Source organism: Argopecten irradians, chromosome 4 (assembly GCF_041381155.1).
Source record: "Argopecten irradians isolate NY chromosome 4, Ai_NY, whole genome shotgun sequence".
NCBI lineage: Eukaryota > Metazoa > Mollusca > Bivalvia > Pectinida > Pectinidae > Argopecten > Argopecten irradians.
Window position 1 is genome coordinate 42363567 of NC_091137.1, and position 25409 is coordinate 42388975.

Consider the following 25409-nt stretch of genomic DNA (forward strand, 5'->3'; position numbering starts at 1 on the left):
CAGAGTGAACATAGACCATTTTTAGACGTTTTAGGGTCTAGGTAAAAAAATAAGTAACATCACAGGCCTATTCTACACATTTTTACATACAAACTGTCAGAGGTCTGAAAATCATTTATTTTTATATATACTCCTTAATGTCTAAAATAACCTATGGGCATTCTGGTGGGTTCAAATCCATATTCATTATAACTTACATAACTAATTCCCATATCCCTGTGTTATTTTCACAATATTCCTTTGAAATATAAATCCGTCACAATGTGCCGATGGTGTGATTCCGGTATATATATATAATACGTATGTTCATATCGAGCATGGTTGCATAATGGTATGACGATATTCACAATTATCATTTCTAAATTCAGGTAACTTTAAATCGAAAAGTTACCGTGTTAAGAACGCTTTAAAATATCAAAATACATTGTAAAACTTATCTCAGCCATTCTAAATCGTAATATTTTTTCCCGGGGGAGATCCTCGGACCCCCAAAACACCAAAGTCTCGCACCTTCGGCGCTCGTAAAATCATCAAAATACATCGTAAAACTCAACTCAGTCATTCTAAATCGTAATATTATTTTCCCGGGAGAGACCCCCGGACCCCTCAAACACCAGAATTTCGCGCCTTCGGCGCTGGCAAAATCATCAAAACACATCGTAAAACTGATCTCAGTCATTCTAAATCGGAATATTTTTCCCGGGGGCTACCCCTGGACCACAGGGCCATGTATAGTTTCTGTATGAAAAAATAGCCAGAAATATGTATTTCTGGCTATTTTTTCATAGAGAAACTAAACATTTACATGTATTTCTGGCTATTTTTTCATATAGAAACTATACATGGCCCTGTGGTCTATAGATGTGTACAAGGATTATATGTAATGATTTATGAAAAAAGTGTATAAAGGGTGTAGGGCGGGGGAAGGGGGTTACAAAATATTGAGAACAACAACTACTGGCTGGTTTTAAATATATATTGGCGGCATGAAAATATACACATACATGTGTGATGTGTGTATGGATTCTTGATCATATAGCATATAGCAGAGCTTGCATCCGGTGTATCACGTGGGCTCATTACACAAGATCGTGGGATAGCGTATAGTGCAGACGGCTCGGGACAGGACACACCTGAACATCACAGAAATATCAAAATGGTGAATCTAGGAGACGTTTTCCCAAATTTTAAGGCCGACACAACTGAGGGACCTATCAAATTCCACGACTGGCAAGGAGACTCGTAAGTTGTCAACTCGTAGTTTTCTAGATTTGCGCGGCTCGATCACAGACACATGTACCACAAAGTACCGTTATATGATTATATCAACCATAGGTATGGAGCACGCTGGCAGGTCAAGACCGGCGATATATAGTTAGATCTAGTGGGATTTGGACTTAGAAGTGTGGTTAATACCTATGTATGACTGAACTTATATTTTTCCTATCACTGACGCTGTCACTGACAGACAGACGGTTACCGGCGTTTTAGCAAAAGTGTATCTTTAAATTTATGTAAAACCTCGACTACATTTAAAATAAAATGATGATTCAACAATAAGATTGATACAGCGGTGCAGAATACAGATGTGATACATGTACTATGTAAAATTAATGTTACAATATATCAATGTAACAATGTCTTTAAAAACATCATCCATAAAAAAGTTACATTTTTGTAAACATTTCAGCATTTTGGATTTGCAAAAGATACACTGTATATCGAGAATAATTTTTCTCAATTTAAAGCATCTATATGAAGTACTCATGAATTACTGGTAATTAGGTAGTACATTTTTGTGTTTTTACTTATTATCAACAAATTGATTTTACATTAAAGACCCACTACTTTTTCAAAATTGCTATTTTTCAAAATGGTAATGTAAAACGAGATTGATAATTTGAGTTGCAAAAGTTATTACAGTAGCATACCGTTAATACTACACTTCCACCATCACCATCTAAACAATTTTATTAAAATAAAAACTGGAACAATACAATTGTCAATTGTCAAAATATTGTGAGGTATTCTACTCAGAATCTCCGGTAGTATTGTTTAGCATAGTCACATTTTATCTCATTCACCCCTAAAGATACATTTAGACTATTCTACTTTAATAACTTGAACTGTCCATTATTAAATTACAGGGGTGAATTGGGTAAAGACAAGAGTTTTTCATATCTGAAGGAGACAATATGATTACATTGATATCACCACGATCTTACTTTTTTTTCTTCTTTTTTTTTCAGGGAGGGGGGATTCCTTTTTGTGAATGCATCAATATAAGCCAAATCCTACTTATGATTTAAGTTTTTGTTTCATTGGAGCATATACCCGGGTATTGACATATACAGTTTGCGTACTTTGCGACTTTAAGCACTGGTCCGATGCCCATGACTAGTAATTTTACAGCCGGACTAGTGCCAATTAATTGTAATGAACAAGTCTGATCGGACCAGTGGTTTCCCATTCGATAAATATTGTTAAATGCTGCATTTACAACAGGCTTTAGATACTAACTTCACTGGAAATGGGGACCATCGGTCTCCCTAAAATAAGAAAAGGAGGGCCCTGGCAAAATTATCGGGGCCCAAAATCTTGACACCTTACTAATTTGAAGCTGATTGGTTATTTGTCTCAAAAAACATTGTTCAAATATAAGTCTATTTTTACAAATAAGTGAAACAAATAACAGGCAAAAAATTATTAGCCCAATGGGACCTCTGCAACACAAAATCAGAAAACCACATTTTTTAGGGCCTCTGGCCCTCAGTCTTACATCAGTGTTGATGGCTGTAACAAGAGCGATGGTCAATTGCATTTTTCAACACATTTTGAGTGCATTCTTAATGCGATTATTTTAGTCCTAATGCATCATATTGTGAGAATTTGTGTTCATAAAAGCATCCAGATTGCAGTTTAGGTGAAAAAATTGTAAACTCATCATGACTGAAATTGAAGTGCTGAAGCAAAACAGCTGTATATTTAATTTGGACAAATGATTAAATAGTCTAACTAGTAAAATTTTGGGGTTTACCAGTCCAAATGACTATCAGCGAAAAAAATTAACATAACAGACGGGTCACAATAGAACGCACAGAAAAATACTTGAACCTTCCAGTTTTTAAGTAGGTATGTTATGATTTCTGATCCAGGAAGTGCAACGACCAAAATCACCTTGAAATGTGCTTGTTGATCTTGATAACAACATGATCATGCACAGTTAATTTTGCTGTTTTGTGTGTTCTGTCTTGGTTGAGTTGTGATTTTTGGCTCCCAGCCATTTGCTGCCCCAAGTCACGTTTTCGCTGTTTTCTGTACAAGGAAAGTGCATTTTGGTCTTCTCAAGATACAGGGATCAAAAATTTACTTCGGATATCAGACAGTAGGTGTTGGTCAATTCTTGGAATTTACCTGCAAATGAATTGCAACTGCAACTCTCATCTGGTGCATATCAATGTTCATATAATTTGTGCTTATTAAGCACAAATTGCAAGGTTGCAAACGGGGTACATGTACGGACAAAAGCCCCTTGGACAAAAGCCCCTCCATACTAATGGAAAGAGGACAAAAGCCCCTTCATTTTTAAAAAAAGATTAAATTCAAAAATATAGTAAAAAAAAAATATTTTCTTGTATCATTTTTTTCTTAAAATATACATGTAGTTCAAAATAAGACACAATGTAATAATTAACTGGATTATTGGGATTTTACTAAAAAAATTGATAAATTGATTTAATAATTTATAGAAAAAAAATGTTAAAAAATATATTGATGTTAATCTAATTATGACATGTTCTATATGATAGAAATATTTTGTAATTAAACATACTTTCCTAATTATCTATATATAATCAATGCAAACATCAAGCTGTTTGCCTGGTAGGTGTGTTATTATAAAGAAAACATTAATGGCTTCTTGTATATATAACATTCTAATGTCTATGTATACATGTGTGTACATGTTTTTTATTCTTTCTTTGATATCAATAACTGAAAAATTAAAAGAATTCAAATGATCACATCATAATTATGCATTTTTGTTATGTTTGACACTCGATCTTCTCTAAAAATCTCTAATAATACCAAAATGTATCAAATAGCAAATAAATATTAAAAAAAGATAGAAATAAGAAAAAATACATTATTTTATAAAGAAGAGGCATTTGTCCGGAGGGTTTTTTATTCTAACAGGCTTTTGTCCAGAGGGGCTTTTGTCCTAGGGGCTTAAGTCCAGGAGGGGGGGGGGGGGGCTTTTTTCCTACACTCGTTGCAAACATGCCACTGACAGAATTTTTATTCATTCATAGTAAAATAATAAACAGAAATGAATCTTTATGAAACTGGGTTAGCATATTTAAGATTGTGTGTACTATGTCAACATTTAAATGTACATGTATATCAAAAACAGAATCTCGAATTTTTGGCCGTTATAAATGTTGTCATTTAAAACCAAATCTGGGATAACAAAACTAAACCTATTTTAACCTCTTCTCCGATGTCAATGGTTAGCCGAGTCAGCTAATTCTGGTGCATTTTGTGGTTAAATATAGAATCTAGGACTACTTTTCTTGCTAAAATTATATTTAGGATGAAGTTTGTTCACAGGATAACAAAACTACTAATTTTTATTTTGTAAATATGAATTCCGTATGTCTGACTTGTGAATGTATGGTTTAGAAATTTCTGAAAATGACATGTACCCCGGCCGGCGAACAGTCTGTACTCTAGCCAAGTTTGTTATTGGATAAGTAAGACCAGGGGAACGAGGCCCCTAAGTCTTGACAGCCCCCTAATTTTGTGCTACAGAGGGTCCACTGGTCATAAGCACTGAGTTTTTGTCTGTTTATATTTGGGTTTTTATTATAATTTTGTTGAAAAATAAATATACTTTCATTTGTTTCACTTATCAGTTAAAATAAACTTACATTTTCCCATAATGGCAAAAAACTTATAGGGACATAAGATTTTATTGAGTCAAATACGATTTGGTTAAAAAAAATTTACTAGCAGGCAGTTACATTTTAATATGAAATTGAACATAAGTCATGTAATAAAAAAAGTGAAGGATTTTCAGAAATAGAATGCAAATTTTGTAAATAGCTTCCAAAGTACTTTACTATTTTAAAGCTGGTTTTAAGCTTACAGAGATATATAATTTTGACATTTAATTTTGAAAAGTCGTTGAGTCGTAAACAGAATGAATCTTTATGAAACTGGGTTAGCATATTTAAAATTGTGTGTACTATGTCATCATTTAAATATTTACGACATCAAGGATAGAAGAATGTACATGTATATCAAAAACTTTGAATCTTAATTTTTAGGTGGTTATAAATATTGTCATTTAAAACCAAATCTGGGATAACAAAACTAAACTTAATTTTAACCTCTTCTCTGATGTCAATGGTTAGCCGAGTCAGCTAATTCTGGTGCATTTTGTGGTTAAATATAGAATCTAGGTCTACTTTTCTTGCTAAAATTATATTTAGGATGAAGTTTGTTCACAGGATAACAAAACTACTAATTTCTATTTTGTAAATATGGATTCCGTACGTCTGACTTGTGAATGTATGGTTTAGAAATATGTACCCCGGCCGGCGAACAGTCTGTACTCTAGCCAAGTTTGTTATTGGATAAGTAAGACCAGGGGAACGAGACCCCTAAAAGTCATGACAGCCCCCTAATTTTGTGCTACAGAGGGTCCACTGGTCATAAGTCACTGAGTTTTTGTCTGTTTATATTTGGGTTTTTATTATAATTTTGTTGAAAAATAAATATACTTTCATTTGTTTAACTTATCAGTTAAAATAAACTTACATTTTCCCATAATGGCAAAAAACTTATAGGGACATAAGATTTTATTGAGTCAAATACGATTTGGTTAAAAAAAAATTACTAGCAGGCAGTTACATTTTAATATGAAATTGAACATAAGTCATGTAATAAAAAAAAAAAGTGAAGGATTTTTAGAAATAGAATGCAAATTTTGTAAATAGCTTCCAAAGTACTTTCATATTTTAAAGCTGGTTTTAAGCTTACAGAGATACATGTATATAATTTTGACATTCAATTTTGAAAAGTCGTTGAGTCGTAAACAGAATGAATCTTTATGAAACTGGGTTAGCATATTTAAAATTGTGTGTACTATGTCAACATTTAAATATTTACGACATCAAGGATAGAAGAATATACGTGTATATCAAAAAACTTTGAATCTTAATTTTTAGGTGGTTATAAATATTGTAATTTAAAACCAAATCTGGGATAACAAAACTAAACTTAATTTTAACCTCTTCTCCGATGTCAATGGTTAGCCGTGTCAGCTAATTCTGGTGCATTTTGTGGTTAAATATAGAATCTAGGTCTACTTTTCTTGCTAAAATTATATTTAGGATGAAGTTTGTTCACAGGATAACAAAACTACTAATTTCTATTTTGTAAATATGAATTCTGTACGTCTGACTTGTGAATGTATGGTTTAGAAATTTCTGAAAATGACATGTACCCCGGCCGGCGAACAGTCTGTACTCTAGCCAAGTTTGTTATTGGATAAGTAAGACCAGGGGAACGAGACCCCTAAAAGTCTTGACAGCCCCCTAATTTTGTGCTACAGAGGGTCCACTGGTCATAAGTCACTGAGTTTTTGTCTGTTTATATTTGGGTTTTTATTATAATTTTGTTGAAAAATAAATATACTTTCATTTGTTTCACTTATCAGTTAAAATAAACTTACATTTGAACAGTGTCATGAACCTATATACGTCAGCTATGAAGAAGTTGAGTGTCCAGAGTTTGGGGTCCCAAAAGTTTTGCCGGGGTCCTCATTTTCTTTCTTTAGGGAGACGATCGGTCTCTGTGTCCTACATGTCTAAGCCTGTAGATCTTGACAAAAGATAGGATATTTGAGAATAAGATAAATCACATGGTTAGTGATAAAAGGTCAAAATCCATTATCTTCTCTATCTGGTTAGCTTTATCTTGCACAAATATATAACTTCTATAATGTTTCATAGGGATATCATACAATATTATAGAGAAGAATGAGGAGGATGGCGGAGGGGGAAAGGGGAAAGAGGTATGAGGATGATGGGGAAGAGGGTAAGGGAGGGGAAAGGAGGCACGAGGGAGGTAGGGGAGGGGAAAGGAGGCATTAGGGGTAGGGGAGGGGAAAGGAGGCATGAGGGAGGTAGGGGAGGGAAAAAGGAGGCATGAGGAGAATAGGAAGGGGGAAGGAGACATGAAGAGGATGGGGAAGGGGAAAGGAGGCATGACGAGGATTAAGGGAGGGGAAGGGGGCATGTCGAGGATTGGGGGAGGGGAAGGGGGCATGTCATAGGGGGGAAGGGGATATGATGAGGATGGGGGGAGGGGGAAAGGGAAGGAGGTATGAGGATGATGGAGAAGAGGGTAGGGGAGGGGAAAGGAGGCACGAGGGAGGTAGGGGAGGGGAAAGGAGGCATGAGGGGGATAGGGGGAGGGAAAAGGAGGCATGGGAAGGGGGAAGGAAACATGAAGAGGATGGGGAAGGGGAAAGGAGGCATGACGAGGATTGGGGGAGGGGAAGGGGGCATGTCGAGGAGGGGGGAAGGGGGTATGACGAGGATGGGGGGAGGGGGAAAGGGAAGGAGGTATGAGGATGATGGGGAAGAGGGTAGGGGAGGGGAAAGGAGGCATGAGGGAGGTAGGGGAGGGGAAAGGAGGCATTAGGGGTAGGGTAGGGGAAAGGAAGCATGATGGGGGTAGGAGAAGGAAAAGAAGACATGAGGAGAATGGGAAGGGGGCAGGAGGCTTGAGGAGAATGGGAAGGGGGAAGGAGGCATGAAGAGGATGGGGGAGGGGAAAGGAGGCATGAGGAGAATGGGGGAGGGGGAAGGAGGCATGACGAGGATGGGGGGGAGGGGGAAGGGGGCATGACGAGGATGGGGGAGGGGGAAGGGGGCATGACGAGGATGGGGGGAGGGGGAAGGGGGCATGACGAGGATGAGGGGAGGGGAAGGGGGCATGATGAGGAATGGGGAGGGGGAAGGGGGCATGACGAGGATGGGGGAGAGAAAAGGGAAAATGAGGGGGAAGGGGGAGGGGGAAGGGGGTAGGGGAGGTGAAAGGAGACATGGGGGATAGGGAAGGGAGGTGGAAAAGGAGATGGAGGGGAAGGGGGCATTAGGAGGTTTGGGGAGGGTGAAGGGAGGCAGGAGGAGGATTGGGGAGATGGAAGGGGACATAAGAAGGATGGAGAAGGGAAGGGGCAGCCATGAACAGGATAGAAGAGAGGGGAGGGGCCATGAAAAGGATAGGGGGTGAGGAGAATGAGGGCATGGGGGAGGGGGAAGGGGCATGAACAGGATGGGGAGTGTAAGGGGACATGAAGAAGATGTTTGGAGAATAAATGAAGAAGGAAGAGGGAGAGGAAATGGATTGTGAGGAGGAAAGGAAAAAGCTGAGGGGTTATTAAGAGATTAAGGGAGGAGAAGGGGGGGGGGGGGGAATTGGAAGAGGAATGGAGCATTAGAAGGATGGGGAGGTGGATGTGGGGTGAAGAAAATAGGTTAGAGGAAGGAAGCATAATGAGAATGAGGAGGGATTGTGACTGGGTGTGATTGTGCAATTGTCTTTTGAGGTATGGAACTGTAAAATGGGAAAGAATTCCACTATTAGAAAGAGACATAAGTTACAAACATACTGCAGCCTTCCAATTTACATTGACATCACACTGTATACAGGAGAGGGCATCAATGGCTGTTGGAAGGACATTTTCTATGATGATATAAATTCAAGTCAACACTACAAATAAGTTTAGTCTATAAACCCTTTACTTTATTGTGGCTCTTTTACCTGTCCCTTGCCCTGATCAGAGATGGAAAAACCCGCAGCAGATTTTATTTTGTGTACTAGAGTAGATAATGATCTAGTGTACCTGATTAAAGCTATATATGAATCTATACAGGTGTTGTCTCGACTGTTCAGCTTGTGTCTGCCTTTATATGACCTCTATATAGCTACCTGCTCACAATACAGGAAGTTTTATATTCATGAGCTCTGATTGGCTTGTTTAAATCTGTGTGTAGCGTCGTAAATCTTGTATTGGAAAGTCTCTATTTGTATGTCCTTTGTGAAGGCATGTTAGTTGGGGTGTTCCAATATGGTTTAAAATGAGGATTTTCAGTTTGAAAATGAATGTTTAGCTACATGTACTTACAATGTTGATAACATTTTGTTACACATAAAGATAGTGTGACCGACAGTGATTTTTTTTATCATCTGACTCAAATAGCCATGATGACCTATGGTCATTTTGAACATTTTGAATTTCTTTTCTAGTTCTGCTTGTGCAATATAGCTGAAACTTGTCTGAAATAATCCTAACTTAGTTCCAACTAAGTCTTGTATGTTTTTGGGAACCCGAACAGAATTTGTAGAAATTTTGGCTCTGACTCCTGTAGCAGAAAGAGTGGGGCCCAATAAGGAAATTAGAGGTTAATCTTTAAATTCCTTCAGAAAAGAAATCGTGATCCTGTATTCAGAACATTACTTGGCATAACCAACCAGGTTAGTGATATAGGCCCTCTGGGCCTCTTGTTATAAGTATTTTTACAAATTAAGAAAAACTCTACAAATGTACATGTTTCAATAAAGATGAAATTTAATTGTAGTGTTTTCCCAATTCAAAAGGTGTGAGGCCCCTGAAATTTCCTTGAATAAGTAATTTCATGCGTATAATCTGCACTGGTGCATAGCCCGCAAAATCATGCAATTTATATGATTTTGTAAAAAAAAATTATAAAAAAACAACCCATGCACACCGGCAGATTGCCCAGGGGTTATACGTCATTGTAAACCTTGGAAGTACACTATATATGTAGTATGTACTAATAATATATATAAAGTATGTAAGATTATCTGTTTTAAAATAGTGATGTCATTCAGAAAGGAGCACGTACATGTTTATTTAAACACACATATAGTTATCAATATCATATACATCCTTTATTTTGTTTGAAAATATGTTTTATTATAAATGTAAGAAATATGTAGCCCATATGAAAATACTTTGGCATAGCAGCGTGAAATAGTTTACTTTCTTTCATATCTACAGGTGTAGAATTGGCTGGTCTAGGGCAATACACTCATGCCTCCTGAGGCTGTATTGCATGGCTACCCATGCAATAAAGCCTTGTGATGTCACAGAGTCAACAAAATTTCTATTTCCTCGGTAAAATTTTAATATTTTTTTCACAAACTTGACTGGTTTTACTATAAAAGATGCAAACAACAGAATTTTTTTTGAAAATGTCAAATAATTTTTCATGTATAGATAATTGACTTTCAGCTGTGGATTTCTTCGAATTTACTTCGAAATGGCAGGATATTATAGTTGTAACATTGCAATAAAACGTCGAGGTATGAAATAAAAATACTCTTTCATAAGTGGATATGAAGGATAAGGATATTCACCCTCGGGATCACAAAATGTTGCAAAACCCTCAGCAAGCCTCGGGCTTTACTACATTTTGTGACCCTCGGGTAGAATATCCCTATCCTTCATATCCACATATGAAAGAGTCTTATTATATATAGCCTGCATATTTTTCAAACTTGGTAATAGTTTCCACAGACAGCCTGCATCAGCAGATAGCCTGCATTAGGCATTTTCTGACGTGAAAAATCGTATAGTCCGCAGGCAATATGCAGGAAATTATGGTATGATGATAATACCAACAGTATACAGTCGAATACTGGTAGTTATTTTTTGTGGCTATGCTGATGAGTATCTGTATCTGTGTGTTATAGTTAAATGCGGTCATCTCTTGGATGGATGACGGCTCTGTTGGTTTGGGGCCCTGGATAATAATTTGTTGCATATTAAATATATTGTCGTACATAGATTCTGAATCGTGTATATCCACATGAAGAAGGTAACAATTTACTACATGTGCATGTGTCACGGTACAAAAATAGTAATTTTCATATTTCAAACATTTGTTCAGATATTTCAGTATCAATTGTATTTCAAATATAGGAGATTATTATAGTTGGTTTACATTCAGATTTTGGATTTAGGATTAGATAATTAGATTTGAATAGAGCTAAGATTAGATAATTGGATTTGAATAGTGTTCATTAGTCCAGGTTGACCATGCAGTGACCAATCTTGGCATGTAAAGGGAGTTGACAGGTGACAAGCCCCTAAGCTGGCTCAGCCAGTCTAATTATATTGTAACTAGTAAAATAAACATGTCCATTTAATTTGTGTTCTATTGTACAATGTTGACCATAGGCATTTACTGTAAGGGTAGACAGGTGACAAGCCCCTAAGCTGGCTCAGCCAGTCTAATTAATATTGTAACTAGTAAAATAAACATGTCCATTTAATTTGTGTTCTATTGTACAATGTTGACCATAGGCATTTACTGTAAGGACATATTAGATTATCACTGTAATGTAAGATTTTTATGGTAACTCTGCCCACTAATTAATTGTATAGCCAATCAAAGTATAACTTCGTGTCTTTAGTAATTGATTGTAACATAGGGGATAATGATATGAAGTGTGTTAGTTAGAAAAAGAGTGTGGACCCGAGAGCAAGTGGTGTGCTGGCCTGTGCACAGGACCAATGGACATTATAGACAAATTTATAGTTCAGGCCAGCATCCCAATATGTAATGTGTGTTAGAATGACAATAACGGAAAATAAATACTGAAGAGGAAATCAACTGTGTTTTGTTTATTATCAACAAATCAAATGAACAGTTCACCAAGTGTATAGACCAAAAGGGAGGTTTCAGAAGGGTGTGGCTTATGCGATACCATGCTAATTCCCCAAACTAAACAGCCACATCCTCGAAGGACCTCCAAATCACAGAATTGGGGAAATACCCAAAACCCCAGCAAACAACTTGGTTACACATGTTTTAAAATGCATTTTTACCCCACAGATAATCTGCTTTGGATTTTATTGACAGATTTTGTATGTTAGTCATTGAAAAAGAATTTAACAGACAGGCCAAATCTGATATTAGCTTTCTATCTAGTGTTTGCTTTGACAATGGGGACAATGTTGTGCCAGGCATATTCTATCAAGTCATTCATCAAGGTGATCTAGAACTGTCTGATGACCCCAAGTTTTCCGTTGGTTTGACAATGCTACTGTAATACAGTCCTAGCTTTAGTTGACTATAAACACCCCATGTTTTGGACACTATGGTCGAGTGGTTAAGATGTCCTCAACATATTACCTGTGACAAGCCTTTCACTTCTGAGCCCCAAGTTTGAATTCCATGTGGGGCAGTTGCCAGGTACTGACTGCTGGTTGGTTGTTTTCCCCTTGTACTCTGGCTTTCCTCCACCATGCTGAGTGAGTGGTTAAGATGTCTCTACATATTACAACAAGCCCCCCACCTCTGGGTTGCGAATCTAATGTTGGGCACGTACCAGGTACTGACTGCTGGTCGGTGGTTTTTCTCTGGGTACTCCAGTTTTCCTCCAATAACAAACCTGGCATGTCCTTACATGACTAAGGCTGTTAATATGTTAATAGGATGCTAAATGTAATCAAACCAAATCCTGTTGCTTCTTCCGTCCTTGTAACATACAAAATTAATGTACTTATGAAGTTTCAAAATGGTATATATGTTCTGCTCCATTTCTTTGGTTAATTATAGCAGGTCTGGTTCTATCTCCTGTCAGTACTAACATATTCTACTGACTTGCACACTCTGTTTTCTTTTGTTTTGTTAAAGGAGGTGGGTCGATATGGTTTGTAAATAATGCTAAATACAGTCTCGGATGCTTCTTGAGGAGGGGGGGGGGAAGGGGGCATAAGGATGAGGGGAGGGGGAAGGGGGGAGTCATGATGAGGATATGGGGGATGGGGGAAGGGGGTTCATGACGAGGATGGGGGAGATGAAGGGGCAAAATGGGGGGGAAGGGGGTAGGGGGAGTGAAAGGAGACAATTGGGGATAGGGATCGAGGAGGTGGAAAAAGGAGCTATGGAGGGGAAGGGGGCGCATTAGGAGGTTTGGGGAGGGTCGAAGGGAGGGAAGGAGGGGATTGGGGGAGTGTCGTGAAGGGAGGTCAGGGGGGGGATTTTGGGGAATGGAAGGGGACATAAGAAGGATGGAGAAGGAAGGGGGACGGCCATGAATAGGATAGAAGAGAGGGGGAGGGCCATGAAAAGGATAGGGGGTGAGGAGAATTGAGGGCATTGGGGAGGGGGAAGGGGCATGAAAACACGGATGGGGAGTGTTAAGGAGGGACATGACTCAGATGTTTGGAGAAGAAAAATGAAGAAGGAAGAGGGAGAGGAAATGGATTGTGAGGAGGAAAGGAAAAAGCTGAGGGGTTATTAAGAGGATTAAGGGAGGAGACAGGGGGGGGTGAAAAAAAATTGGATAGAGGAAGGGAGCATTAGAAGGATGGGGAGGTGGGTGTGGGGTGGAGAAAATAGGTTAGAGGAAGGAAGCATAATGAGAATGAGGAGGGATTGTGACTGGGTGTGATTGTGGATAAATATTATTGTCTTGTGAGGTATGGAACTGTAAAATGGGAAAGAATTCCACTATTAGAAAGAGACATAAGTTACAAACTTACTGCATGCACTTCCAATTTTACATTGACATCACACTGTATACAGGAGAGGGCATCCATGGCTGTTGGAAAGGACCTTTTTTCTATGATGATATAAATTCAAGTCAACATTACAAATAAGTTTAGTCTATAAACCTTTACTTTATTGTGGCTCTTTTAAACCTGTCCCTTGCCCTGATCAGAGATGGAAAAACCCGCAGCAGATTTTATTTTCGGTGTACTAGAGTAGATTATGATCTAGTGTACCTGATTAAAGCTATATATGATCTATACAGGTGTTGTCTCGATACTGTTCAGCTTGTGTCTGTCCTGCCTTATATGATCCTCTATATAGCTACCTGCTCACAATACAGGAAATAGGCCACTATGGCTTGGAGGGTCCCCACATGCACCCCCCCCCCAACCTCCGAACCAATATTTTTCTGGAACCCTTATACCCACTGATCACAATCCAAATTTAACATTGCTATAAGTTGGGGATGAACTTCGGTTATGAACGTCATCAAGATGGCCGCCATCTAGAATTTCACTAAAAATTGAAAATTAGTCATAACATTAACATTTTTTCAACCCGAAGTAGACAAGATGAGGTACCAAAAAATGACCACAATAGAACAACATAATAACATATCAGGACATCGTAAAAAATCCATTATATATGTAGTGATTTCTACGCAGGAAATGAAAAAAAATCGGATTTAAAGCTTCAAAAAGTCTGGTGATTTTTCAGCAAATTTTTCATTATTTTGTTTTGACGCAGCAAAAATGTTTCCCAACAGCAATCTATTTATGTCTAATAAGTTTTTTGACACTTGTCAATCAAGTTTAAGCTGTAACAGAAAACAACCAAAACCAATGTTAACATCGTATAAGTTCCGGTAAATGACGTCATCAAGATGGCCACCATCTCGAATTTCACTGAAAAATGAAAAATAGTCATAACATTGGCCTTTCTTTTTCAACTGAAGTAGATAAATGAGGTATCAAAATGACCACAATTAGAACAACAAATACATGTCGTGACCAAAAAATAAGCCAATATATGTAGTGATTTGAAACGCAGGAAATGAAAAAATATTATATTTTAAGCTCAAAAATGGTAATTATTTCAGCATTTTTTCATATTTGGCATTGACGCAGCTAAAATTGTTTCCCAACAACAAAATTGTTATTCACAATCAGTTATTTGACCTCTTTATCAATCTGTTAAAACAACAACAACAAAAATATATAGAATGCAAAAAAAAGAATTATTATTTATTACCCTCATATTTGATAGATTAGCAGCGTCTCAAAAATAACACACAACACCTACTGATAGCGTAACAAATGTAACCTAAGCTAAGCCTGTGCATCCATTAATATCATTAACAGTTTCCAAAAGGTTTGTGTCTTTGAAAATGAGCACATTCATTGTAGTTATTTCCTATGCATAGCATAAGCAAAATGCAGCCATTATGGTTACTACAATATCACTAATATGTCTTTCACTGGTTCTCAATGATAACCATTATCATTGTGCGTGCTTTCTAGCCTCACTGACGCCTATCCACATGAAGAGACGCGGCATATTCTGGTAGCTGGTACATGCAGTCCGAATCAGAGTACTCGAGATATCAGTATTCAATTCGTCACGAAATGTGACACTGCATAACCCAGTGTTGTTCTAGCCTTTTATGACCCATCCATGACCAGAGTTTCATATCAGGAACAACAGGTTCAGGGATGTGGGGATCTCTTTCAGATTCTAACATATCGTTACGTATATGCTGTTTCAGACTTCTCCGGCATAATGGAAATTACACCAGATGCACATTCTTCAATGGTGGAATTGGTTCTCTTAAGCACATAACTCCATAATTCGTATGAAGTACTACTATTCATCAATCTTGTGGACCCTCGTGCAACCATAAATGGCACTGGTGATATCATCGAGGTCATTAATGAGGGCATAAATGTTAAATGTTTTTCATTGGTCTGACTTTTCCCACTCCCTTGAAGGTGCTGGTTGTGTCACATCTGGTGTATGCGCAAAGAGACCATTGAAGGGACTCTCCAGTAAAAAGTTTCTCTAAAGTGCTTTCCAGAATTGGCAAAGAGATGAAAACTTCACTGCAGACCTCATTTATGACCTCAAAGAATCCCCCACCACCTGTGCCACCTATGGTCACTGAGGTTCACAAGAATTAGGAAATTGTGCTTCATACGAATTAAGGAGAACCAACTCAACCCTCCACAGAATGTTGATCTGGTGTCTTTTCCATCATGCCGGGGAAGTCTGGAACATCATATACGATATGTGAATCTAGGTGAAACTAGGTTGGAAACAGGAAGAGCTCCCACATCCCTGAAGCCGATGTTTCTGATCTTAAACTCTGACCATGGACAGTTGGATGACAAGTTAGAAACCACGATGCTAACCCGGTAATGTAATGTCACATCAGGTCACCGAGGTCGAAGACGACACTCTGGCGAGAAAGCACGCACAACGAAAATGATTAGCATTAAGAACTAGTGAAAGAAATATGTGACACTGTAGTAACCATCTTATATCTTGCGTTATTTACACAGGAAATAAACAATGGATGTGCTCATTCTAAAAAAGACACAATATGTTTCGAAAAAGTGTCATGGTATTTACGGAACTTTAATTTGTATACCCTATAGCTATTAGTTAGCGTTTTGCTGTAATAATTCAGTTTGAGAGGCTACTAGTCTACAAAATTTCGAGCATGAAAATGGATTATTTTGAAGTCCCACTTAGATATTCAGCCAACTTTAAATTCAAATTTGTTAAGATATAAATCGTCAATAGCCAATGTTATATTCAGGAAATTCCAATACACCAGGAAACTGTAGTGTTAGCGGTTGGAAAAAAAATAACAATCATATGCCGCATCCAGTGATGTTTTGTAAACAAATGATGGTATAACAATCTCTGTTGCATATTTTCTATATATTTTTGTTGTTGTTGTTTTAACAGATTGATAAGAGTTCAAATACTGATTGTGAATAACAATTTGTTGTTGGGAAACAATTTTGCTGCGTCAAGCCAAATATGAAAAAATGCTGAAAAATTACCATTTTTGAGCTTAAAATATTATTTTTTTTTCATTTCCTGCGTTCAAATCACTACATATATTGGCTTATTTGGTCACGACATGTATTTGTTGTTCTATTGTGGTCATTTTGATACTTCATTTGTCTACTTCAGTTGAAAAATGCCAATGTTATGACTATTTTTCATTTTTCAGTGAAATTCGAGATGGTGGCCATCTTGATGACGTCATAACCGGAACTTATACGATGTTAACATTGGTTTTGGTTGTTTTTGTTGCTTAAACTGATTGACAAAGTGGTCAAAAAACTTATTAGAAATAATAGATTGCTGTTGGGAAACATTTTTGCTGCGTCAAACAAAATATGAAAAATTTGCTGAAAAATCGCCATTTTTGAGCTTTAAATCCGATTTTTTCATTTCCTGCGTAGAAATCACTACATATATTGGATTTTTTGGTCCTGATATGTATTTGTTGTTCTATTGTGGTTTTATATTCTACTTCGGTTGAAAAATGTTAATGATGCTATTTTTCAATTTTTAGTGATTGGCTTGTTTAAATCTGTTATACAATTTGGATTTGTGTAGCGTCATTAAGGGTTCGTAAATCGGAGGTTTGTATTGGAAAGTCTCTATTTGTATGAGCCTTTGTTTAAAGGCGTCGTAAATCTTGTTAGTCTCTATTTGTATGTCCTTTGGGCATGTTAGTTGGGGTTCCAATATGGTTTTAAATGAGGATTTTCGGTTTGAAAATGAAAGTTTAGCTGCATTTACTTACAATGTTGATAACATTTTGTTACACATAAAGATAGTGCGACCGACAGTGATTTTTTTTTATCATCTGACTCAAATAGCCATGATGACCTATGGTCATTTTGAACATTTTGAATTTCTTTTTCTAGTTCTGCTTGTGCAATATAGCTGAAACTTGTCTGAAATAATCCTAACTTAGTTTCAACTAAGTCTTGTATGTTTTTGGGAACCCGAACAGAATTTGTATAAATTTTGGCTCTGACTCCTGTAGCAGAAAGAGTGGGGCCCAATAAGGAAATTAGAGGTAAATCTTTAAATTCCTTCAGAAAAGAAATCGTGATCCTGTATTCAGAACATTACTTGGCAATTACCAACCAGGTTAGTGATATAGGCCCTCTGGGCCTCTTGTTATAAGTATTTTTACAAATTAAGAAAAAACTCTACAAATTTAATGTACATGTTTTCAATAAAGATGAAATTTAATTGTAGTGTTTTCCCAATTCAAAAGGTGTAGGCCCCCTGAAATTTCCTTGAATAAGTAATTTCATGCGTATAATCTGCACTGGTGCATAGCCCGCAAAATCATGCAATTTATATGATTTTGTAAAAAAAAATTATAAAAAAATAACCCATGCACACCGGCAGATTGCCCAGGGGTTATACGTCATTGTAAACCTTGGAAGTACACTATATATGTAGTAAGTACTAATAAAAAATATATAATGGTATGTAAGAATAGAGTCTTGTTTATAAAATTGTAGTGATGTCATTCAGAAGAAGTGGGAGCACCCAGTGTATATATGTTAAACACACACAGTAGTTATCGCTATATCATATAACATCCCTTTAAGTTTGTTTGAAAATATGTTTTATTATAAATGTAAGAAATATGTAGCCCATATGAAAATACTTTGGCATAGTAGCGTGAAATAGTTTACTATATATAGCCTGCATATTTTTCAAACTTGGTAATAGTTTCCACAGACACAGCCTGCATTAGCAGATAGCCCGCATTAGGCATTTTCTGACGTGAAAAATTGTATAGCCCGCAGGCAATATGCAGGAAATTATGGTATGATGATGATACCAACAGTATATACAGTCGAATACTGGTAGTTATTTTTTGTGGCTATAATGCTGATGAGTATCTGTATCTATGTGTTATAGTTAAATGCGATCATCTCTTGGATGGATGACGGCTCTGTTGGTTTGGGGCCCTGGATAATAATTTGTTGCATATTAAATATATTGTCGTACATAGATTCTGAATCGTGTATATCCACATGAAGAAGGTAACAATTTACTACATGTGCATGTGTCACGGTACAAAAATAGTAATTTTCATATTTCAAACATTTGTTCAGATATTTCAGTATCAATTGTATTTCAAATATAGGAGATTATTATAGTTGGTTTACATTCAGATTTTGGATTTAGGATTAGATAATTAGATTTGAATAGAGCTAAGATTAGATAATTGGATTTGAATAGTGTTCATTAGTCCAGGTTGACCATGCAGTGACCAATCTTGGCATGTAAAGGGAGTTGACAGGTGACAAGCCCCTAAGCTGGCTCAGCCAGTCTAATTATATTGTAACTAGTAAAATAAACATGTCCATTTAATTTGTGTTCTATTGTACAATGTTGACCATAGGCATTTACTGTAAGGGTAGACAGGTGACAAGCCCCTAAGCTGGCTCAGCCAGTCTAATTAATATTGTAACTAGTAAAATAAACATGTCCATTTAATTTGTGTTCTATTGTACAATGTTGACCATAGGCATTTACTGTAAGGACATATTAGATTATCACTGTAATGTAAGATTTTTAGGGTAACTCTGCCCACTAATTAATTGTATAGCCAATCAAAGTATAACTTTGTGTCTTTAGTAATTAATTGTAACATAGGGGATAATGATATGAAGTGTGTTAGTTAGAAAAAGAGTGTGGACCCGAGAGCAAGTGGTGTGCTTGGCCTGTGCACAGGACCAATGGACATTATAGACAAATTTATAGTTCAGGCCAGCATCCCAATATGTAATGTGTGTTAGAATGACAATAACGGAAAATAAATACTGAAGAGGAAATCAACTGTGTTTTGTTTATTATCAACAAATCAAATGAACAGTTCACCAAGTGTATAGACCAAAAGGGAGGTTTCAGAAGGGTGTGGCTTATGCGATACCATGCTAATTCCCCAAACTAAACAGCCACATCCTCGAAGGACCTCCAAATCACAGAATTGGGGAAATACCCAAAACCCCAGCAAACAACTTGGTGACACATGTTTTAAAATGCATTTTTACCCCACAGATAATCTGCTTTGGATTTTATTGACAGATTTTGTATGTTAGTCATTGAAAAAGAATTTAACAGACAGGCCAAATCTGATATTAGCTTTCTATCTAGTGTTTGCTTTGACAATGGGGACAATTTTGTGCCAGGCATATTCTATCAAGTCATTCATCAAGGTGATCTAGAACTGTCTGATGACCCCGAGTTTTCCGTTGGTTTGACAATGCTACTGTAATACAGTCCTTGCTTTAGTTGACGATAAACACCCCATGTTTTGGGACACTATGGTCGAGTGGTTAAGATGTCTCAACATATTACCTGTGACAAGCCTTTCACTTCTGAGCCCCAAGTTTGAATTCCATGTGGGGCAGTTGCCAGGTACTGACTGCTGGTTGGTTGTTTTCCCCTTGTACTCTGGCTTTCCTCCACCATGCTGAGTGAGTGGTTAAGATGTCTCTACATATTACAACAAGCCCCCCACCTCTGGGTTGCGAATCTAATGTTGGGCACGTACCAGGTACTGACTGCTGGTCGGTGGTTTTTCTTCTGGGTACTCCAGTTTTCCTCCAATAACAAACCTGGCATGTCCTTACATGACTAAGGCTGTTAATATGTTAATAGGATGCTAAATGTAATCAAACCAAATCCTGTTGCTTCTTCCGTCCTTGTAACATACAAAATTAATGTACTTATGAAGTTTCAAAATGGTATATATGTTCTGCTCCATTTCTTTGGTTAATTATAGCAGGTCTGGTTCTATCTCCTGTCAGTACTAACATATTCTACTGACGTGCACACTCTGTTTTCTTTTGTTTTGTGAAAGGAGTGGGTCGATATGGTTTGTAAATAATGTTAAATACAGTTTCTGTCACTCACGGAGCATGCTGGTTTGGCTAAGTCAGTAGAGCGGTGGATTTTCACACCAGAGACCGGTGTTCGATTCCTGGTCGGTCGGGGCACTTCACAGGAATCGTGTGTATTTTCCCTGTTCTTTTACAGTTTTATTAAGGGCTAGTACATCTCTAGTACTAACAACATATATAGCTACTGTAACGAATACCTCGATTCTGGTTGAAAAATTCTACAATTGTATCTATTTAGATAACTTGATTCATTGTGTTGGATTAAATCTTAAATACAAAAGAAGGAAAAAAACCACAAACACCACAAAACTGAAGAGCATGCAAAACTGCCATTTTAAGCGGCTAAGCAGGACTTTTTTTTTAAAGATTTTTAGCTCACCTGGCCCAAAGGATGTGGACTAGAGTTAATATTTTTCGACTTGAAAAATTAAGGCCAAATACTAGTCCTATCATATCTACTCCTTTGGCCACAAACATCCTTCGGGGAAGGGGAATAGAGTTTGTATAAATTTTGGCTCTGACACCCTGGGGCAGGAGGGGCAGGGCCCAATATGGGAAATAGCGGTAAATCCTATAAATCGCTACTAGTCATATAGCAGGGCTTTTTCTATAGGGTCTCTCAGTGGCCGATATTCTGCCCCATTCCTAAGGAGATTTAGACTAGAATTATCCCAATTTTATTGGGGTTTTTTCCTAATCAGAAAATTGTGGCAAAGTCCCGTGACTTTTGAGACTAATTGCGATCGAACGCGCCTGAAAAAATCAGTTACCTTTGCTTTTTATTTAGGACAGAATACTTTTCTTTTTAAAAAGGTTTTTTTTTGTAACATTATGCAGTTTAAATTACATGTTAAAGATATATGATGATTTTAGTATTTTCACCTACTGAAGAACATGGATTTATGAATCTTATGTGGATATGTCGATGATTTTTCCCAAATTCACTCAGTGGCCTTTTCCCACTTTATCTAGAAAAAGCCATGTATAGTTCTGTTTGGATCTTAACCAAATTTGGCCCAGAAACATCCTTGGTGTTAACAAAATTCGTATAAATTTTGGCTTTGACCCCCTGGAGCAGAAAGAATGCAGCCCTATAGGGGAATTAGAGGTAAATATTCAAATTCCTTCAGAAAAGAAACAATGAACTTGTATTCAGAACATTACTTGACATTACAAACCAGGTGAGCAATACAGGCCCAGAGCCTCTGGGCCTCTTGTTTCGTAGATGATGTAGGCTAAGACCTTGAATATCAAGACTTGTGAAGGTCAAAACTTTTAGTCAACTCTTTAAAGGTAACAAAAAACAAGATTGATCATTTTGCTAAATGAACATATATTTTAGATTTGGCAAATTGTAGAGAATTTCTTTGATACTAAGGTATGAACCATGCACGCAAACACAAAAACTTATTTGACACAATTGAAAAAGTTAGACAAGAAGGAAACTTAAGGTTTTACTAATCGTAAGTCGTTGCTTTTCGCGTTTAGATATTGCATTGGGTCATGACTTTTTAGCTCACCTGGCCCGAAGGGCCGGTGAGCTAATGTCATGGCGTGGCGGCGTCCGTCGTCATCCGTCATCCGTCCCGTCCGTCCTTCAACATTTCCTTTAAATTGCTACTAGTCATAGAGTTCTGCATGGATTGTAACCAAATTTGGCCACAAGCATCCTTGGGGGAGGGGGAACAGAACTTGTAGAAATTTTGGCTCTGACCCCCGGGGGCAGGAGAGGTGGGGCCCAATAGGGGAAGTAGAGGTAAATCCTTTAAATCGCTACTAGTCATAGAGTTCTACATGGATTGTAACCAAATTTGGCCACAAACATCCTTGGGGGGAAGAGGAACAGAACTTGTATAAATTTTGGCCCTGGCCCCCGGGGGCTGAAGGGGTGGGGCCCAATAGGGAAAATAGAGGTAAATCCTTTAAATCGCTACTAGTCATAGAGTTCTGCATGGAATGTAACCAAATTTGGCCAGAAACATCCTTGGGAGAATAAGAAGTGAGTTTGTATAAATTTTGGCACTGGTCCCGGGGGGCAGGAGGGGCGGGGCCCAATAGGGGAATTATAGGTAAATCCTATAAATCGGTACTTGTCCTAGAGTTCTGCATGGATTGTAACCAAATTTGGCTAAAAACATCCTTGGGGTAGGAGAACAGAACTTGTATAAATTTTTGGCTCTGACCCTCCGGGAACAGGAGAGGGGGGGGCCCCAATAGGGGAAATAGAGGTAAATCCTTTAAATCGCTGCTTGTCATAGAGTTCTGCATGGAATGTAACCAAATTTGGCCAGAAATATCCTTGGGCGAATAAGAACTGAATTTGTATAAATTTTGGCTCTGGTCCCCGGGGGCAGGAGGGGCGGGGCCCAATAGGGGAATTATAGGTAAATCCTATAAATCGGTACTTGTCCTAGAGTTCTGCATGGATTGTAACCAAATTTGGCCAGAAACATCCTTAGGGGAAGTGGGGGAAGGGGAACAGAACTTGTAGAAATTTTGGCTCTGACCTCTGGGGGCAGGAGGGGTGGGGCCCAATAGGGGAAATAGAAGTAAATCCTATAAATCGCTACTTGTCCTAGAGTTCTGCATGGATTGTAACCAAATTTGGCCAGAAACATCCTTGGGGGAATGGGAAAAGAACTTGTATAAATTTTGGCTCTGATCCCCTGGGGGCATGAGGGGTGGGGCCCAATAGGGGAAATAGAAGGTAAATCCTATAAATCGCTACTTGTCCTAGAGTTCTGCATGGATTGTAACCAAATTTGGCCAGAAAACATCCTTGGGGGAATGGGAAAAGAACTTGTATAAATTTTGGCACTGGTCCCGGGGGGCAGGAGGGGCGGGGCCCAATAGGGGAATTATAGGTAAATCCTATAAATCGCTACTTGTCCTAGAGTTCTGCATGGATTGTAACCAAATTTGGCCAGAAACATCCTTAGGGGAAGTGTGGGGAAGGGGAACAGAACTTGTATGAAATTTTGGCTCTGACCCTCTGGGGCAGGAGGGGTGGGGCCCTAATAGGGGAATTTAGAGGTAAATCCTATAAATCGCTACTTGTCCTAGAGTTCTGCATGGATTGTAACCAAATTTGGCCAGAAACATCCTTGGGGGAAGGGGAACAGAACTTGTATAAATTTTGGCTCTGACCTCCCTGGGGCATGAGGTGCGGGTCCCAATAGGGGAAATAGAGGTAAATCCTTTAAATCGCTACTAGTCATAAAGTTCTGCATGTAATGTAACCAAATTTGGCCAGAAACATCCTTGGGAGAATAAGAACTACTGAGTTTGTATAAATTTTGGCTCTGATCCCCTGGGGGCAGGAGGGGCGGGGCCCAATAGGGGAAATAGAGGTAAATCCTATAAATCGCTTCTTGTCCTAGAGTTCTGCATGGATTGAAACCAAATATTACCACAAACATCCTTGGGGGAAGGGGGATATAATTTGTATAAATTTATTGGCTCTGATACCCAGGGGCAGGAGGGGCAGCCCAATATGGGAAATAGCGGTAAATACTATAAATCGCTGCTAGTCATAAAGCTCTGCTTTGATTTTAACCAAATTTTGCCCAGAAACATCCTTGGGGTTAACAGAATTCGTATAATTTTGGGCTGTGACCCCCTGGAGCAGAAAGTGTGGGGTCCAATAGGGTTATTAGAGGTACATCTTCAAATTCCTTCAGAAAAGAAACAATGAACCTGTATTCAGAACATTACTAGGCATTACATACCAGGTAAGCGATACAGGCCCTCTGGGCCTCTTGTTTTATGGTTACACTCAAGTAAAGGAGTCGGTTACCGTAACTCTGTCAGGGTCACATGTATAATTCCTGACAGAGTTACGGTAACCGGCGGTAAAAGGTGTGCTTGACCAATTTAAGTCACCTGTATGGCAAAAATGCTATGAATGACTGCTTCAGTTGACCAGTCACCCATATTAAGAATTAAATGGATCTGTCAGGGTAACACTATAATTCCTGACAGAGTTACGGTAACCGACGGTGAAAGGTGTGCTTGACAATTTAATTCACCTGTATGGCAAAGGTGCCATGAATGACTGCTCCAGTTGACCAGTCACCCATAATAAGAATTAAATGGGTCTGTCAGGGTAACACGTATACTTCCTGACAGAGTTACGGTAACCGACGGTAAAAGGTGTGCTTGACCCATTTAATTCACCTGTATGGCAAAGATGCCATGAATGACTGCTCCAGTTGGCCAGTCACACATAATAAGAATTAAATGGGTCTGTCAGGGTAACATGTATACTTCCTGACAGAGTTACGGCGACGGTAAAAGGTGTGCTTGACCCATTTAATTCACCTGTATGGCAAAGATGCCATGAATGACTGCTCCAGTTGGCCAGTCACCCATAATAAGAATTAAATGGGTCATGCACACCGTTTCTTGAATAATGTACCGGTATGTCATATTTTGTGGTGTGTAATCCGTGATTTTTTAACTTGGAAATTTGAGAAATTTTGCATTAGTTTGCCATATGAATATGCCTTGTGAATATTTTCCCAAATTAAGAAATACAAATTAATGTCAGTTTTTTAGATATTTGATGTACATAGTTCATGGAAGAAAATACACTTTTCCCCAATATGAAAGGTACAGACTCCTGAAATATCAAGTAGGAAAAAGCCTTGTTGGAATGAAGTGTGTGAACAAAAATTAAAATCAGACGATGTTTGGAGGGAGCATATTTTTTTTTTTTAATCTCTCATTAAGCTGAAGAATTGTTGAGGAAAACAGAATGAAAGTGGGCAGAAATTATAAAAGGTCTGTGTCATTGGGCTGATCAATGTGTTTATATAATCTGGAAATCAATGGGTAACAAGAATACAAGAAC

The 25409-nt window shown here is 38.0% G+C and overlaps 1 protein-coding gene across 1 annotated transcript in view; it reads left to right on the forward strand.

Annotated features, from left to right (window-relative positions):
- Nucleotides 1-1068: 1068 nt before the first annotated feature.
- The window catches only part of LOC138321723 (peroxiredoxin-6-like), a 36392-nt gene continuing 12051 nt past the window's right edge, over nt 1069-25409 (forward strand). Inside the window, exon 1 of the mRNA XM_069265629.1 lies at nt 1069-1242. Coding sequence (XP_069121730.1) covers nt 1157-1242 — 86 coding nt within the window. The 5' untranslated portion in view covers nt 1069-1156. The remainder of the gene's footprint in view (nt 1243-25409) is intronic.